Source organism: Sceloporus occidentalis, unplaced genomic scaffold (genome assembly GCF_023333645.1).
Source record: "Sceloporus occidentalis isolate IW3139 unplaced genomic scaffold, rSceOcc1.0.p SCAF_3, whole genome shotgun sequence".
Lineage (NCBI taxonomy): Eukaryota > Metazoa > Chordata > Lepidosauria > Squamata > Phrynosomatidae > Sceloporus > Sceloporus occidentalis.
In genome coordinates, this window is record NW_028316983.1 from 85121763 (window position 1) to 85133912 (window position 12150).

A 12150-nucleotide genomic window follows, 5' to 3' on the forward strand; every position below is an offset into this window, starting at 1 on the left:
AATGGAAGTTCAAGTTAATGCAGTGCCACTTTAATGACAGGTTAATGGTGGGATCAGAACTATGATTTGAAAACCTTTTGTGCCATCACAATTATGGACAGGTTAAGGGTGGGATAAGGATGGGGAAGCAATCCCTGGGTGAAAACCTCCTATGACTCAAATTGTACAAGAGACTATTTCCAGCTGAAAAACCATTGCCTGACCTTTTAAAACAATGGGTCAGTGGCTCAAAGGCAGTGGCTGGTGGGAAGGAATGTGTTTTCTCTGAGCTGTGCTCCTTTCGCTCTTGCCCATGGGAGAACTGAAGCCTGTTCAAGCCCCATTGAGTCCTTAAAACGAAAATACAATTTCCAGAATTCCATAGCACTGAGCCATGGCTGTTAAAGTGGTGTCAAACAGGATTGTTTCTACAGTGTGGATGAAGGCTTAGTGAAGCACAGTAGAGTTTCTAGGGGAGTGGGGGGGGGGGGTTGCAAACCACAACAGGTGACACCCTAAGGGGGATGACACCACTGCCCTTCAAACATCCAAGGAATGTGGAGAGAGATAGCTCAGTGGGTGAAGAAGGCACTAGCCTTCTATGCAGTCAGTTCAGTGAGCAAGGAGAGTGTCTCTCTCTCACTGGAAGGCAGGGGGGGGGGGCAGAGCTGAGTAGGAGAGAAAGGAGATGTAAGGAAAGCAGGGATGGATTTGCAATAGGCTTGATTGTAGGAAAACCTGGTTTGCCCAAAGAAGAGCCCTTGCATGGCCAGGAAAAATAGGCATGCAGGGAAAGGTCCTGGTGGTCCATGGTGGGGGGGGGGGGATGAGTGACAGTGAGGGATGGCACACACCTCAAGGATCAATCCTCTGTTGGAGGGAAAATGTGGGGAGGGTGTGTGCAGAGGCCAAGGATGAAGAGCAAAACAAGAAAAGAGTTGCAAAGGCAGGACAAGGGCTAAGGAGAGTGTGCAGGTCTCTCAAGCCCTTCCCAGAGGAAAATCCAGCCCCTCAAGAGCAGCTGCTGAAGCCCTTCCTTGCCTCTTTTTGGCCACTTTTTCTTCTGCAAAATGCAAACTGAGAAAGGGGAGTGGGATAGTGAATAGGCAGGGGGCTCTCACAATAGACGGGGACTGGTCACCCCTTCCAATGGGGGCTGGAGAAGAGCGGCTTGTTTGATTTTGTTTGCTTCCCCCCACCTCTGTTCTTTGGGACTTTCAAGGAACTTTGTGAGAAGCAACATGTGGATTTAAGCCTGGCTTTTGCTCCAGCCCTCTGCTTATCAGCCTCTCTGCACAAAGTTTTGCAGATGATTTATGAGGGGAGATGAGAGAAGCAGTGCCAGCAGAGAACCAGCAAGCTTGTCAATTGGAGAGGCTTGCTTTCATCAGAGCTGCTTGCTTTTATCAGTTTTTTTTACAAGTTGCTGATTTTTTTTAAAAAAAAGACTTGAAATCTTCCATTTTAACACAGTTTATTTTTGATATTGTAAAGAGCTGAGGAAATACAGAATGCAGTGACTTTAAGAGCATCGCCTTTTGTAGAAAAGTGTACAGTTGGCCCTTCTTATACACAGATTTTTTATACACGGATTCAAGCATCCACTCTTTGAAAATGTTCAAAAAAAGTATAAATTTCAATTATCAAACCTTGATTTCCTATTTTTTTAAATAAGGGACACCATTTTGCTATGTCATTATATTTAATGAGACTTGAGCATACACGGATTTTGTTATACGGGGGGATCTTGGAACCAAACCCCAGCATATAACAAGGGTCCACTGTAGTTTAGTATTAAGGAGAGCTCCAGAGTTCCTTCTCTTTGTACAAGCATTGGTTCCCCTTTTCCTTTGCTGCCTCTGGAGTAAATCTTCCTCTGACCCTTCTTTTTGAAGGCTGCATGCACACTCAAAGAGAAGGCCTGGGAAGGGAGCGGGGAGAAAGACACTTCCACATTGGGTCAGTGCCTCAGGTTTATCCTCCTCCCCACCCTTGCCATACAGGAGCATAGGCAGGGATAGTTTCATTTTCTTTAAAAGTATCAGAGATCAAGCATCTGAAATTTCTACTAGATATCTTGAACTCCTGATTTCAAGTGAGTGGCGTCACAGATCCATCAGCAGATTCCCCCCCCCCTGCTAATCTTGAAGAGTAGGTAACAGGATTGGATTATGACCCCAGAGATTAGGATCTGAGTCCCCTGTCAGCCATGGGTACCCACTGGGTGACCTTGGGCATGTCGCACTTTTTCAGCCCCAGAGAACGGAAAGGCAAACTCCCTCTGAGCAAATCTTACCAAGAACACCCCTTGAGAGGTTTGTCTTAATGTCCCCTTACGTCAGAAATGACTTAAAGGCACACAGCAACATCAGAGAAAAATAAATAAAGTATCAAGGGGCACTAGGCACAAATCATAAAATATAATAATCACTGGGATAACACTTAAAATGTTATCCCCATATGCTCAGCTCCTTGATTGTAATGTATGAATTGCAGAACATGAGTTGTGCACAGGAATGCTGCTACAAATGGTATTTTTGTGGTAAGTTCTACAAACATACTTACCAACCATTTGTATTGCATGGAGATGTTACTCATCCTGATCACTCAAAAAATGCTCATGGCCCTCTTTGCTATTGCCAGGAGCATTAGAATGTCATTTTGGCAGCATATTTAACCTGAATGCTATTTGGACACACTCCATCCTAAATATACTGGTGTAAAAGTAATGCTCCAAACACTCCATGATACAGTTATCAATCCAGATATAGTTTGATATAACATTATAGCACTGGCATGAGTGGATGTGGCCTGTGATGACACACATGGCACCAGGCATAGGGAGTGTGAAATGGTACATAGCTGCAGCCATGCAGAAAGGCATGAGGAGGAAGCTTGCAAAAAATCAACACCCCCTCCCCTTCGATTCTGCATTTCTGGCAGAAACCAACAGCCAAAGGATGAGTTCTGCCAAATCAAACAAGAACAAACACCTCTTTTATATGTTCCTCAACACCCCTTTGCCATGTTAGTTTTGGCCAATCCAGATCTTGTCTAGGTTTTGTAAAGTCCATGAACTGTTTTTGATCACAATCAAACCTTCCCATTTTCCCAAATACTCAAAGTTTTCACTTTAGAAGCATTCTCAGGTTTTGTCAGAGATCATAGAATCATAGAATTGGAAGAGACTGCAAGGGCCATGCAGTCCAACCCCCTGAGATAATCGAACTTTCAGTTTCCCACAGAATTCTCATGGATTAAGGGTATAAATATTACAGCCAAAGCAAGACCTTTTTGTGACAGTTGCTGCATCCAACTCCTCTCCCACTCATATTGTGTGACTGTTTTCCTCAGACTTCATTCTGAGTTCCTTTGTCTGCTTCATCCACCTCTCAGAGGTTTGTGTGGATGAGTTAATAACAATAACAATAACAACAACAACAAAAATAATAAATTTATTTATATACCGCCTTTCCAAAAAGATCAAAGCGGTCTACTAAAGTACATAAAATACATAATACATAAATGATTTACATAAGCAAATAAATAAAATACCTAAACAGTACATAATGTATACAAACTAAAATTCCATCCCTCATCCCTTAACTAAAATACACCCATCATTAAACATTAAACAAAATTACACAAACAAAACAATATTAAATAAATTCAAATTACAAACATAACATAGTAGCAAGATAAAAAAAGAAAAGAAAAAATATGAACAATGCAAAATACAGTACAAGGCATAATAACATATAATCAACCAACAATAATCATCTCTACCTAAGGGAGAAAAAAAATGTTAACAGGTACATAAAATACATAAACAAAGTTACCTGTATGTGTGTATGCTCATCATGTTTCTTTGTATAAAATGTCATATAGTTTCACATGCTTGGAATCCCTATCAGTTATTACCAGTATAGCTGGTGCTGGATCCTGGATATCATGTTACCCCCCTCACATACCCAAGTTGAGTGTTCTTCACATTAATTGAAGCTAGATTACTGCTGTCTGTGGAAGATCTCCTAGCCTCATACGTTTAGGGTAACAAGATGGTGTCAACGCCATATAAAAGTCCATGGGAGTAAGAGCTGTGACAAAGGAAGGCACTAGAGAAACAAGTGACTCAGAGCTGGTAAACTTTGTCTGCCTTCCCTCACTAGTCCTGCTTGAATTTGGAAAAATTTCAATGATCACTGTAAAGCACAAGTAGGATTCCAACCATACATTTCCTATATTCAAGAAGAAGAGCCCTCCCTCCGTGACATCACCATCAGACCTGGGAGGAAATTAAAAAGAGAGGCCCAACTTCCATCAGGCCTAACTGTGAATGTACTCACTTCGCTCTCTTTAATTTTATTGTATTTTATTTATTTATTGTATTTTATTTTATTATCTTTATTTTTACTGTTGTAACCCGCCTGGATTCCTTGTGATTGGGCGGGCTATAAATAAATCATCATCATCATCATCATCATCATCATTATTATTATTATTATTATTATTATTATTATTATTATTATATAAGGATGCACACTGTCCTGAGAAGTCATTCCATGTGTTATAGTTGGGGTGTGTCTGAGTATGCATTTGCAGAATTAATCTGGGAGTGTTATTTGTGATTGCATTACTCTATTGAGTGCAACATTATGCTCTAACTTTTAACTCTAGTTTAAACAATAAACATGAACAAAATATCCCTCTATTGTTCAGTTGATTGTGGCAGTTTCCATTATTTTTACAGGTTTTTTTTACTGTTTTTATCTTCTATTAGTCTTAAAAATTAATTTATCAATGCTGTTGGTTAAAAATAGGAATTCAGTTTATCATCACTAACATGAGGGTGGGCAGCCCAGCTACAACGTGTGCTCCTTCAAAATCAATCTCAGATGCTGTTCTTTCTTCAGTGGAGGACTTCTCTCAGCTTGATAGGACACCAGGCCTAACCATCGAGTTCCCAAAATAGGGAAGGAAGGAAAAGATTTTTGAACCTTTTCACTGGGTCCATTGGAACAGGCTGGAGAAACATTTTCAGCTCAGGGGCCATATTTAAATTGGGGCCTCAGAGGCTGCCTTCCCTCATTATGTGGGGCCAAATCAAAATGGACAGGTGAAGATGCAATTACTACCAGTCTGCCCTCAAGTCTGCAGTCTGGAAACCTGAGCTTTTTTGCCATGCCAAAGCTTCCCAGTCTCCAAATCTTAGCTCATGTGAAAAAGAGGCATACTGAGACCAGTAGAGAGAAGAATGCCCTAGTCAAAGTTTTTGACAGTTGAAAGAAGAGGAAAAGGAAGAGAAAGCCATCACAACTAAAACAGAAATAACACAATGCCAGATTAACTGAAGAGGGTAAATGGAGGTGCATGCTACTAGATGTCTGAACAGCAAGACAAAGAACAAAGAAACTCAACAATGACAGAAACAATGGTCCCAAAGGCAAAGGTTGAAGAATCAATGTGACGATGAGAGTATGTCCAGAAGCAGACCATTTTGGCCGTTGCTACCCATAAGATCACAAACATGCCTTACCTGGGCACAAATGCCTCCCTGGATGTGACCTATTTCATCGATCAAGTGGCCCAAACTGACTGTCATGGTAATCAAAGCGTTTCCCAAAAATGATCAAACAGATTGCATTTGAAACAGCATTGTTAATCTGATAGTGAAGGTCAAATGGCTGCCCTGGAAAGGAGAACAATGTTGGCAGGAGAATCTGTATGGTTCGAGTTTTCATGCAACAAAAATGCAATATGAGAAAAATTATAAGCTTTTCAAATAAAATAAACTTGAGTAAATGCATTTTAAGTGGTGGTGGTGGAAGTAGATGTGTTAGTCTTATCCAGCAAAAACACAGAGGATTTATTAAGCATGTGAAAGGCAAACCGGTTTTACTGAGCATGAACTTTTGTGAAATCTAGCCCACTTCGTCTACACTGGGATGCCATAATATCTATTATCCATCCATCTATCTATCTACAATTGGCCTCAGTATCCGCATGGGATCCGCTGGACCCCCCTGCAGATACCAAAATCCATGGATACTCGAGTTCTGTTGTCCCCTATGGCACCATATGCACACAGCTGCACCACCATTAGGGACAATGAGACTTCAATAGTGGTGCATGCATGTGGCCACCCCACCATGAGGGACAGCCCCCATTGTTCCCAGTGGTGGCATGGCCATGTTAGGGACAATGGGACTTAATGGTGGCACGGTCGCATGCACATGCCACGACATGGCAACAGACACTGTCCATAATGATAGCGTGGCCACATGCACGCACTGTCATCAGGGGCGTGTTGGGGCAGCAACACGCTAAAACCAGCCTGCTGGACTCCTCCTTCACCACGCCTCCCTCTCTTTCCGGACTTTGGGCCAGGGGCTGCGCTGCTGCCAGGCGGCTCTCTCTGGGGTGTCGGAGGTGCGCATCTGCTCACCATCCCAGAGAGGCCGCCCACAGACTGTTTGGAGGACTCCGCAGCCCCGCAACTGCGCAGCTGCGCACCCTTGGCTGTGTAAGAGTTGGGAGAGACTGTGCAGATGTGAGCCTTAGAGCAGAGGATGCCTGAAGTGGCTGACCTCTGCTCTTTTAATTGTTGGGGAAGGGGAGGGGGAGGACATGGACGTGGGGGATGCTTTGGCTGGGGAGGAGGGGGATAACATCGGCACGAGCGGAGCTCCCATTGAGGTAGTGTGGGGCAAGGGGAGGTATGGCGGTGGGAGAAGGGACTTGCGTTACAAAGGAAGGCGAGATCGATGCGTCATATCTATCTCTCCTTCCTGTCCCCCTCCCAACCAAAGGGACCTGAGGGTCACTCCAACCATGCCACAAACCCTGTCGCTGCTCCTGTGCAATGCCAGGTCGATTAACAACAAGTCCCACATAATCTATGACTTACTGGATGACAGCAAGTGCGACCTGGCTTGCATTACCGAGACCTAGCTTGGGCCTGAGGGAGATGCTGTGTGGGCACAGGCCCTTCCTGCCGGGTTCTCGGTGAAGGACCAGCCCAGGTTAGGTGGGCGGGGGGGTGGTGGTGGTGGCCTTGATATATAAGAACACCTTGTCTCTTACCAGGAACCACATCCGGCAGACTTCCTTTATCGAGTGTATTTACCTGACCCTAAAAGCTAGGGATAGTCTAGGGATTCTGTTGGTGTATCGGCCACCCCGTGCGCTATCGGACTCCCTTAACGAGCTGACACAGCTGGTCGCGGAGCTGATGCTGGAGACGCCCAGGCTACTTGTCCTGGGCGACTTCAACATCTCCCTCACGGCCAGCTATTTTCCATCCGGTGCGGCTCGGGAATTCATGGATACCATGACGGCCATGGGCCTGTCCCAGCTGATTTCGGGTCCAACGCATTTTGCGGGTAATACACTGAATTTGGTATTTTGTTCGGATGCGGAAAATCCGTGGGCGGAAATAACCAGTATTTCCCCCCTGTCATGGACGGATCATTTCCTTGTGGAGGCAAAAATCAAGGTCTCTACCCAGATCCCCCCTGGGGGTGGTGGACCTATTAGGATGGTCCACCCTCAAAGGCTGATGGAACCCAAAAGGTTCCAGGAAGCCCTAGAGGGACACATGGTTGGCAGTGACGGCCACTCTGTTGATGCCCTGACTGGTATCTGGAATACCGGTCTCTCTAGGGCTATACACAGTATCGCTCCCAAGCGCCCTCTCAGACCTGCTTCCAAATGTAAGCCTTGGTATACGGAAGATCTCCGGGCGAGGAAGCGGGACCTGCGACGGCTAGAGCACCGCTGGCGGAAACACCTACGCTTAGCCGACAAGGCTCTCCTAGACCGCCTGTTGGAGGACTACGGAGAGGCAATACGAGCAGCTAAGAACTTGTTCTATGGTGCTCGTGTCGTGTCCGCGGAGTCGTGTCCAGCAGAGTTGTTCAGGGTGGTCAGGGAGCTAACTCAGCTCCCTCCCGCCCCGAACCAGATCCTTGAACCTTCTAAGGCCTGCTGTGACCAATTTAACAACTTCTTCGCGGATAAAACCTCTCGGATAAGCGAAGATCTTAACGCCGGCATTAGAGCAGAACCTAGGGTAGAGGCATCCAGAGCCTCCGTGGACTCTATTAAACTGGATCAGTTTGAGTTGGTAAGTACTGATGATGTGGACAAGATCCTTGGAAGCTTTCGGAAGACAACCTGCTCTCTCGATCCCTGTCCCTCATGGCTAGCGGCTCAGGGGGGACCGGCTGTAACCTTGTTGTTACACCGGATTATAAATACATCACTGAGGGATGGGCAATTTCCAACCAGCTTGAAATTGGCCACCATAAAACCGCTGCTAAAAAAGCCCTCCCTCGACCCCCCTGGTACATAGTAATTATCAACCAGTCTCGCTGCTGCCATTTTGGGGAAGGTGATCGAGAGGGCGGTTGCAATCCAGCTTCGATCGATCTTGGATGAAACGGATTATCTGGACCCATTTCAAACTGGCTTTCGGGTGGGCTACGGGGTTGAGACGGCCATGGTCGCCTTGGTCGATGATCTCCGTCTGGGCATCGACAGGGGAAGCGTGTCCCTGTTGGTGCTCTTGGACATCTCAGCGGCTTTCGATACCATAGACCATGGTATCCTCCTGGAGCGCCTGGCAGAGGTGGGAATCGGGGGCACTGCGCTCCAGTGGTTCCGATCCTACCTCTCTGGGAGGTTCCAGATGGTGCAGCTGGGAGACGTGTGCTCCGATAAGAGGGCCCTCACAACTGGGGTCCCTCAAGGAGCCATTCTGTCTCCCATGCTATTTAACATTTACATGAAACCGCTGGGAGAGATCATCCGGAGGCATGGGGCACGGGGTTATCAGTACGCTGATGACACCCAAATAGTTTTCTCTATGTCTCCGACTGATGCAGTGACTGGGGATGGCGTCTCTCCTCTCGTGGCGTGCCTGGAGTCGGTAATGGGCTGGATGAGGGAAAACCGACTCAGTCTGAATCCAGAGAAAACGGAGGTACTTGTGATAGGTTCCCCTGGTCCAGGAATGGCGGTGGCTCCACCTGTCCTGAACAGGTGAAGGACTCCGTGCGCAGTCTGGGGGTGCTTCTTGATTCGTCGCTTCACCTTACAGCTCAGGTGAATGCGACGGTCAAGAGCACCTGTTATCAGCTTCGGCTTATTCGCCAGCTGTGCCCATACCTGGCCCAGAGAGACCTTGAAACGGTGGTACATGCTCTGGTAACCTCTCGATTGGATTTCTGCAATGCGCTCTACATGGGGCAACCCTTATACCATACCCGGAAGCTACAGATGGTACAGAATATGGCAGCCAGACTGGTCACTGGTACTTCCAGGGCCAGCCATATTACACCTATACTTAAAGATCTGCATTGGCTGCCCATCCGCTTCCGGGCACAGTACAAGGTGTTGGTGATAACCTATAAAGCCCTATATGGCTTGGGCCCAGGATAACTGAAGGACCACCTCTCTCCATACATTCCGCCCCGCACCCTCAGAACTTCTGGGCAGCAACTACTGAGGGTCCCAGGGGCTAGACTAACCTCCACAACGAGGAGGTCATATTCCATCGTCGCCCCGGCCCTCTGGAATACGCTGCCCATAGAGCTCCGCTCGGCCACCTCCCTGGCCCAGTTTAAGAAGGAGCTAAAAACCTTCTTATTTCAATCTGCATTCCCCGAATGAAGTTCCAGCTGGTCTTCCCCCCCCCCCCCCCCCGACGACAATGGTGATTGGCTGATGGTGTTTCAATTTTGTTTTTAATATGAATGTATTGTATTTTTATGGTGTTTTTGTATTGTTATTGTGCTGTTCACCGCCCTGATCGATGGAAGGGCGGTATACAAATAAAATTTTTATTTTTATTTATTATTATTAGGGAGAACGTGGGCTTGCTATTCACAGATACCAAGGGCTGACTGTATCTACCTATCTATGGCACGTTACAGACCGCCCAAAATGGGCGGTCTTGCGCCGCTGCTGGTTGCTGTGTCCGGGAACCGCAGCAGCCAAACCACGCAGTTCCTGGGCGCAGCAAGAAAGAAGCGCCAAAATGGTGCTTCTTCCTGGGCCCCGAAAGTGGCACTGCAAGGCGCAAGGAGCGCACTTGCGGCGCCACTTCCGGCGTGCGACGTCCGGACGCTGTGCATCCGCGACGTCAAAATGGCGGCACCCATCTGTATGCGGCGCCGCCATTTTGATGCACTCATTACACACGAGGGGCAAGGCACGTCAGGAAGTGCCGCCCCTCACGCATAACGACGGTGCCTCTATGGGCCCGTCTGTAACGCGCCTATGTGTCCATCGAATTTTTACCTTGCCTTTAGGGAGCTGGGGATGTTTAGCCTGGAGAAGAGAAGGTTAAGAGGTGATATGATAGCCCTGTTTAAATATTTGAAGGGATGTCATATTGATGAGGGAGCAAGCTTGTTTTCTGCTACTCCAGAGAACAGGACCCGGAGCAATGGATGCAAGCTCCAGGAAAAGAGATTCCACCTCAAAATCAGGAGGAACTTCCTGACAGTAAAGGCTGTTCAACAGTGGAACACACTCCCTTGGAGTGTAGCGGATTTTCCTTACTTGGAGGTCTTTAAGCAGAGGATGGAAGGCCATCTGTTGGGTATGCTTTGACTGAGAGTTCCTGCATGGCAGGGAGTGGACTGGATGGCCCTTGTGGTCTCTTCCAACTCTATTATTCTATGATTCTCCTGAGATTGAATAGACGGCAGCTTCCAGTAATTTAAAATAAGTTTAAATTAAAATCTTATTTTGCAAAAGTTAAAAAATAATCCAAAATAATATTTTAATACCAATGTTAAAACCAAATTTTAAGAATAATTACTAATAAAGGATAAAAAATAAAATAAAGCACATAATTTCACAAATGCTTCTACTACATAATTTAAATTTCAGACTCTTCAATGTTAGTAAATCCTATCATTTAAACTTAAGTACCACAAGACATTTGTTTATGCGGGGATCCGTTCCGGAGTCCCTCGCATAAAACAAATATTGCCTATGCTTGAGCCCCATTTAAAAGAATGGGGCTCGTGCACGTGCACCCCATTCATGCCTATGGGATGCGCCACCCCTTCCTCCCCACGTGGCTTTCAGCGTATGCTGAAAGCTGCGTAAAGCGCGCCTGCGTATGATGCAGGCGCACTATATAGATTTGTGGATGAGACAGTCTGTATAACTACACTTTTCAGCAAGTATCTTTTGTGGGCCAGCATAACTGGTGATTTCAGCATTAGACTATGACTGCATGTTGTCTGCCTTTGACTCATATGGAGACCCTAAGGCATCTCTATCATGGGGTTTTCTGGGGCTGAGAGTGTCTGACTCATCCAAGGTCACCCAGGGGGTTTCCATGGCTGAGTGTGAATTGTTCCCTGATTTCTCAGAGACCTAATCTGATGCTCAAACCACTACACCATATTGGGTATGACTGTGGAGACCAGGGTTCAAATCCCCACTTAGCCAACCTAAGGGAAATCACACTCTGTCAACCTCAGAGGAAGGAAAAGACAATCCCCCAAAGAATTTTTTTTGCCAAGAAAACCTTGCAGTAGGTTAACTTTAGGGTTGCCATAAGCCAGACATGACTTCAAGGCAAAGCAAGAACTACTACTGCATACTCATATCCCTCTCCCCACCCACCCCCACCCTTGCATGCCTTGTTAAATTAGCAAACATTGAACTAATAACAGAGAGACAGATGAAACATTAAACATTTAAATCAAAAATGAAAATAGCTAAAGCATTCTAATGAACTCAGGAGGATTGCCATGTTATGCAGCCCTCTTTGTCTCACTATTGCAGAACTATCGCACTTCAAGTCCATGCTATAGTCCTGTTTGTAATTGCACTAATTGTCAAAATCTGTTCAGATCATCAGTTATCAATCCAGAACCTCCACCTACCTGTTTTGTTGTTGTTAGATCTTCATGCAACCATTGTCATCTCCATTGGGATGCAGGTGCACCTGAGGGAACACATGGTGTCAGCTTTCTTAATTTTTCTCAGGAAAAGCTAGATTTCTGCACTGAAGGACTCTGGGGTTTTCCAGCACAGCAAATGTATTCTTACCTTTTTCACCTTCAATGGCATCTATGAGGAACATGCTCTCTTCCTGGCCCCATTCAGACTCACCTATTTGCGCTGGATGGAACTGGGCAGAATTGG

General features: G+C 46.0%; 1 protein-coding gene across 1 annotated transcript in view; it reads right to left on the reverse strand.

The window, feature by feature from the left end:
• LOC149316362 (cytochrome P450 2J2-like) overlaps positions 1-11927 on the reverse strand; it is a 44819-nt gene extending 32892 nt beyond the window's left edge. The window contains exons 1-2 of the mRNA XM_089515275.1: positions 11889-11927; positions 5516-5668 (exon numbers count right to left, since the gene is read on the reverse strand). Of these exons, the coding sequence (XP_089371401.1) occupies positions 5516-5581 (66 nt within the window). The 5' untranslated portion in view covers positions 5582-5668; positions 11889-11927. The remainder of the gene's footprint in view (positions 1-5515; positions 5669-11888) is intronic.
• Between the last annotated feature and the right edge of the window lie 223 nt (positions 11928-12150).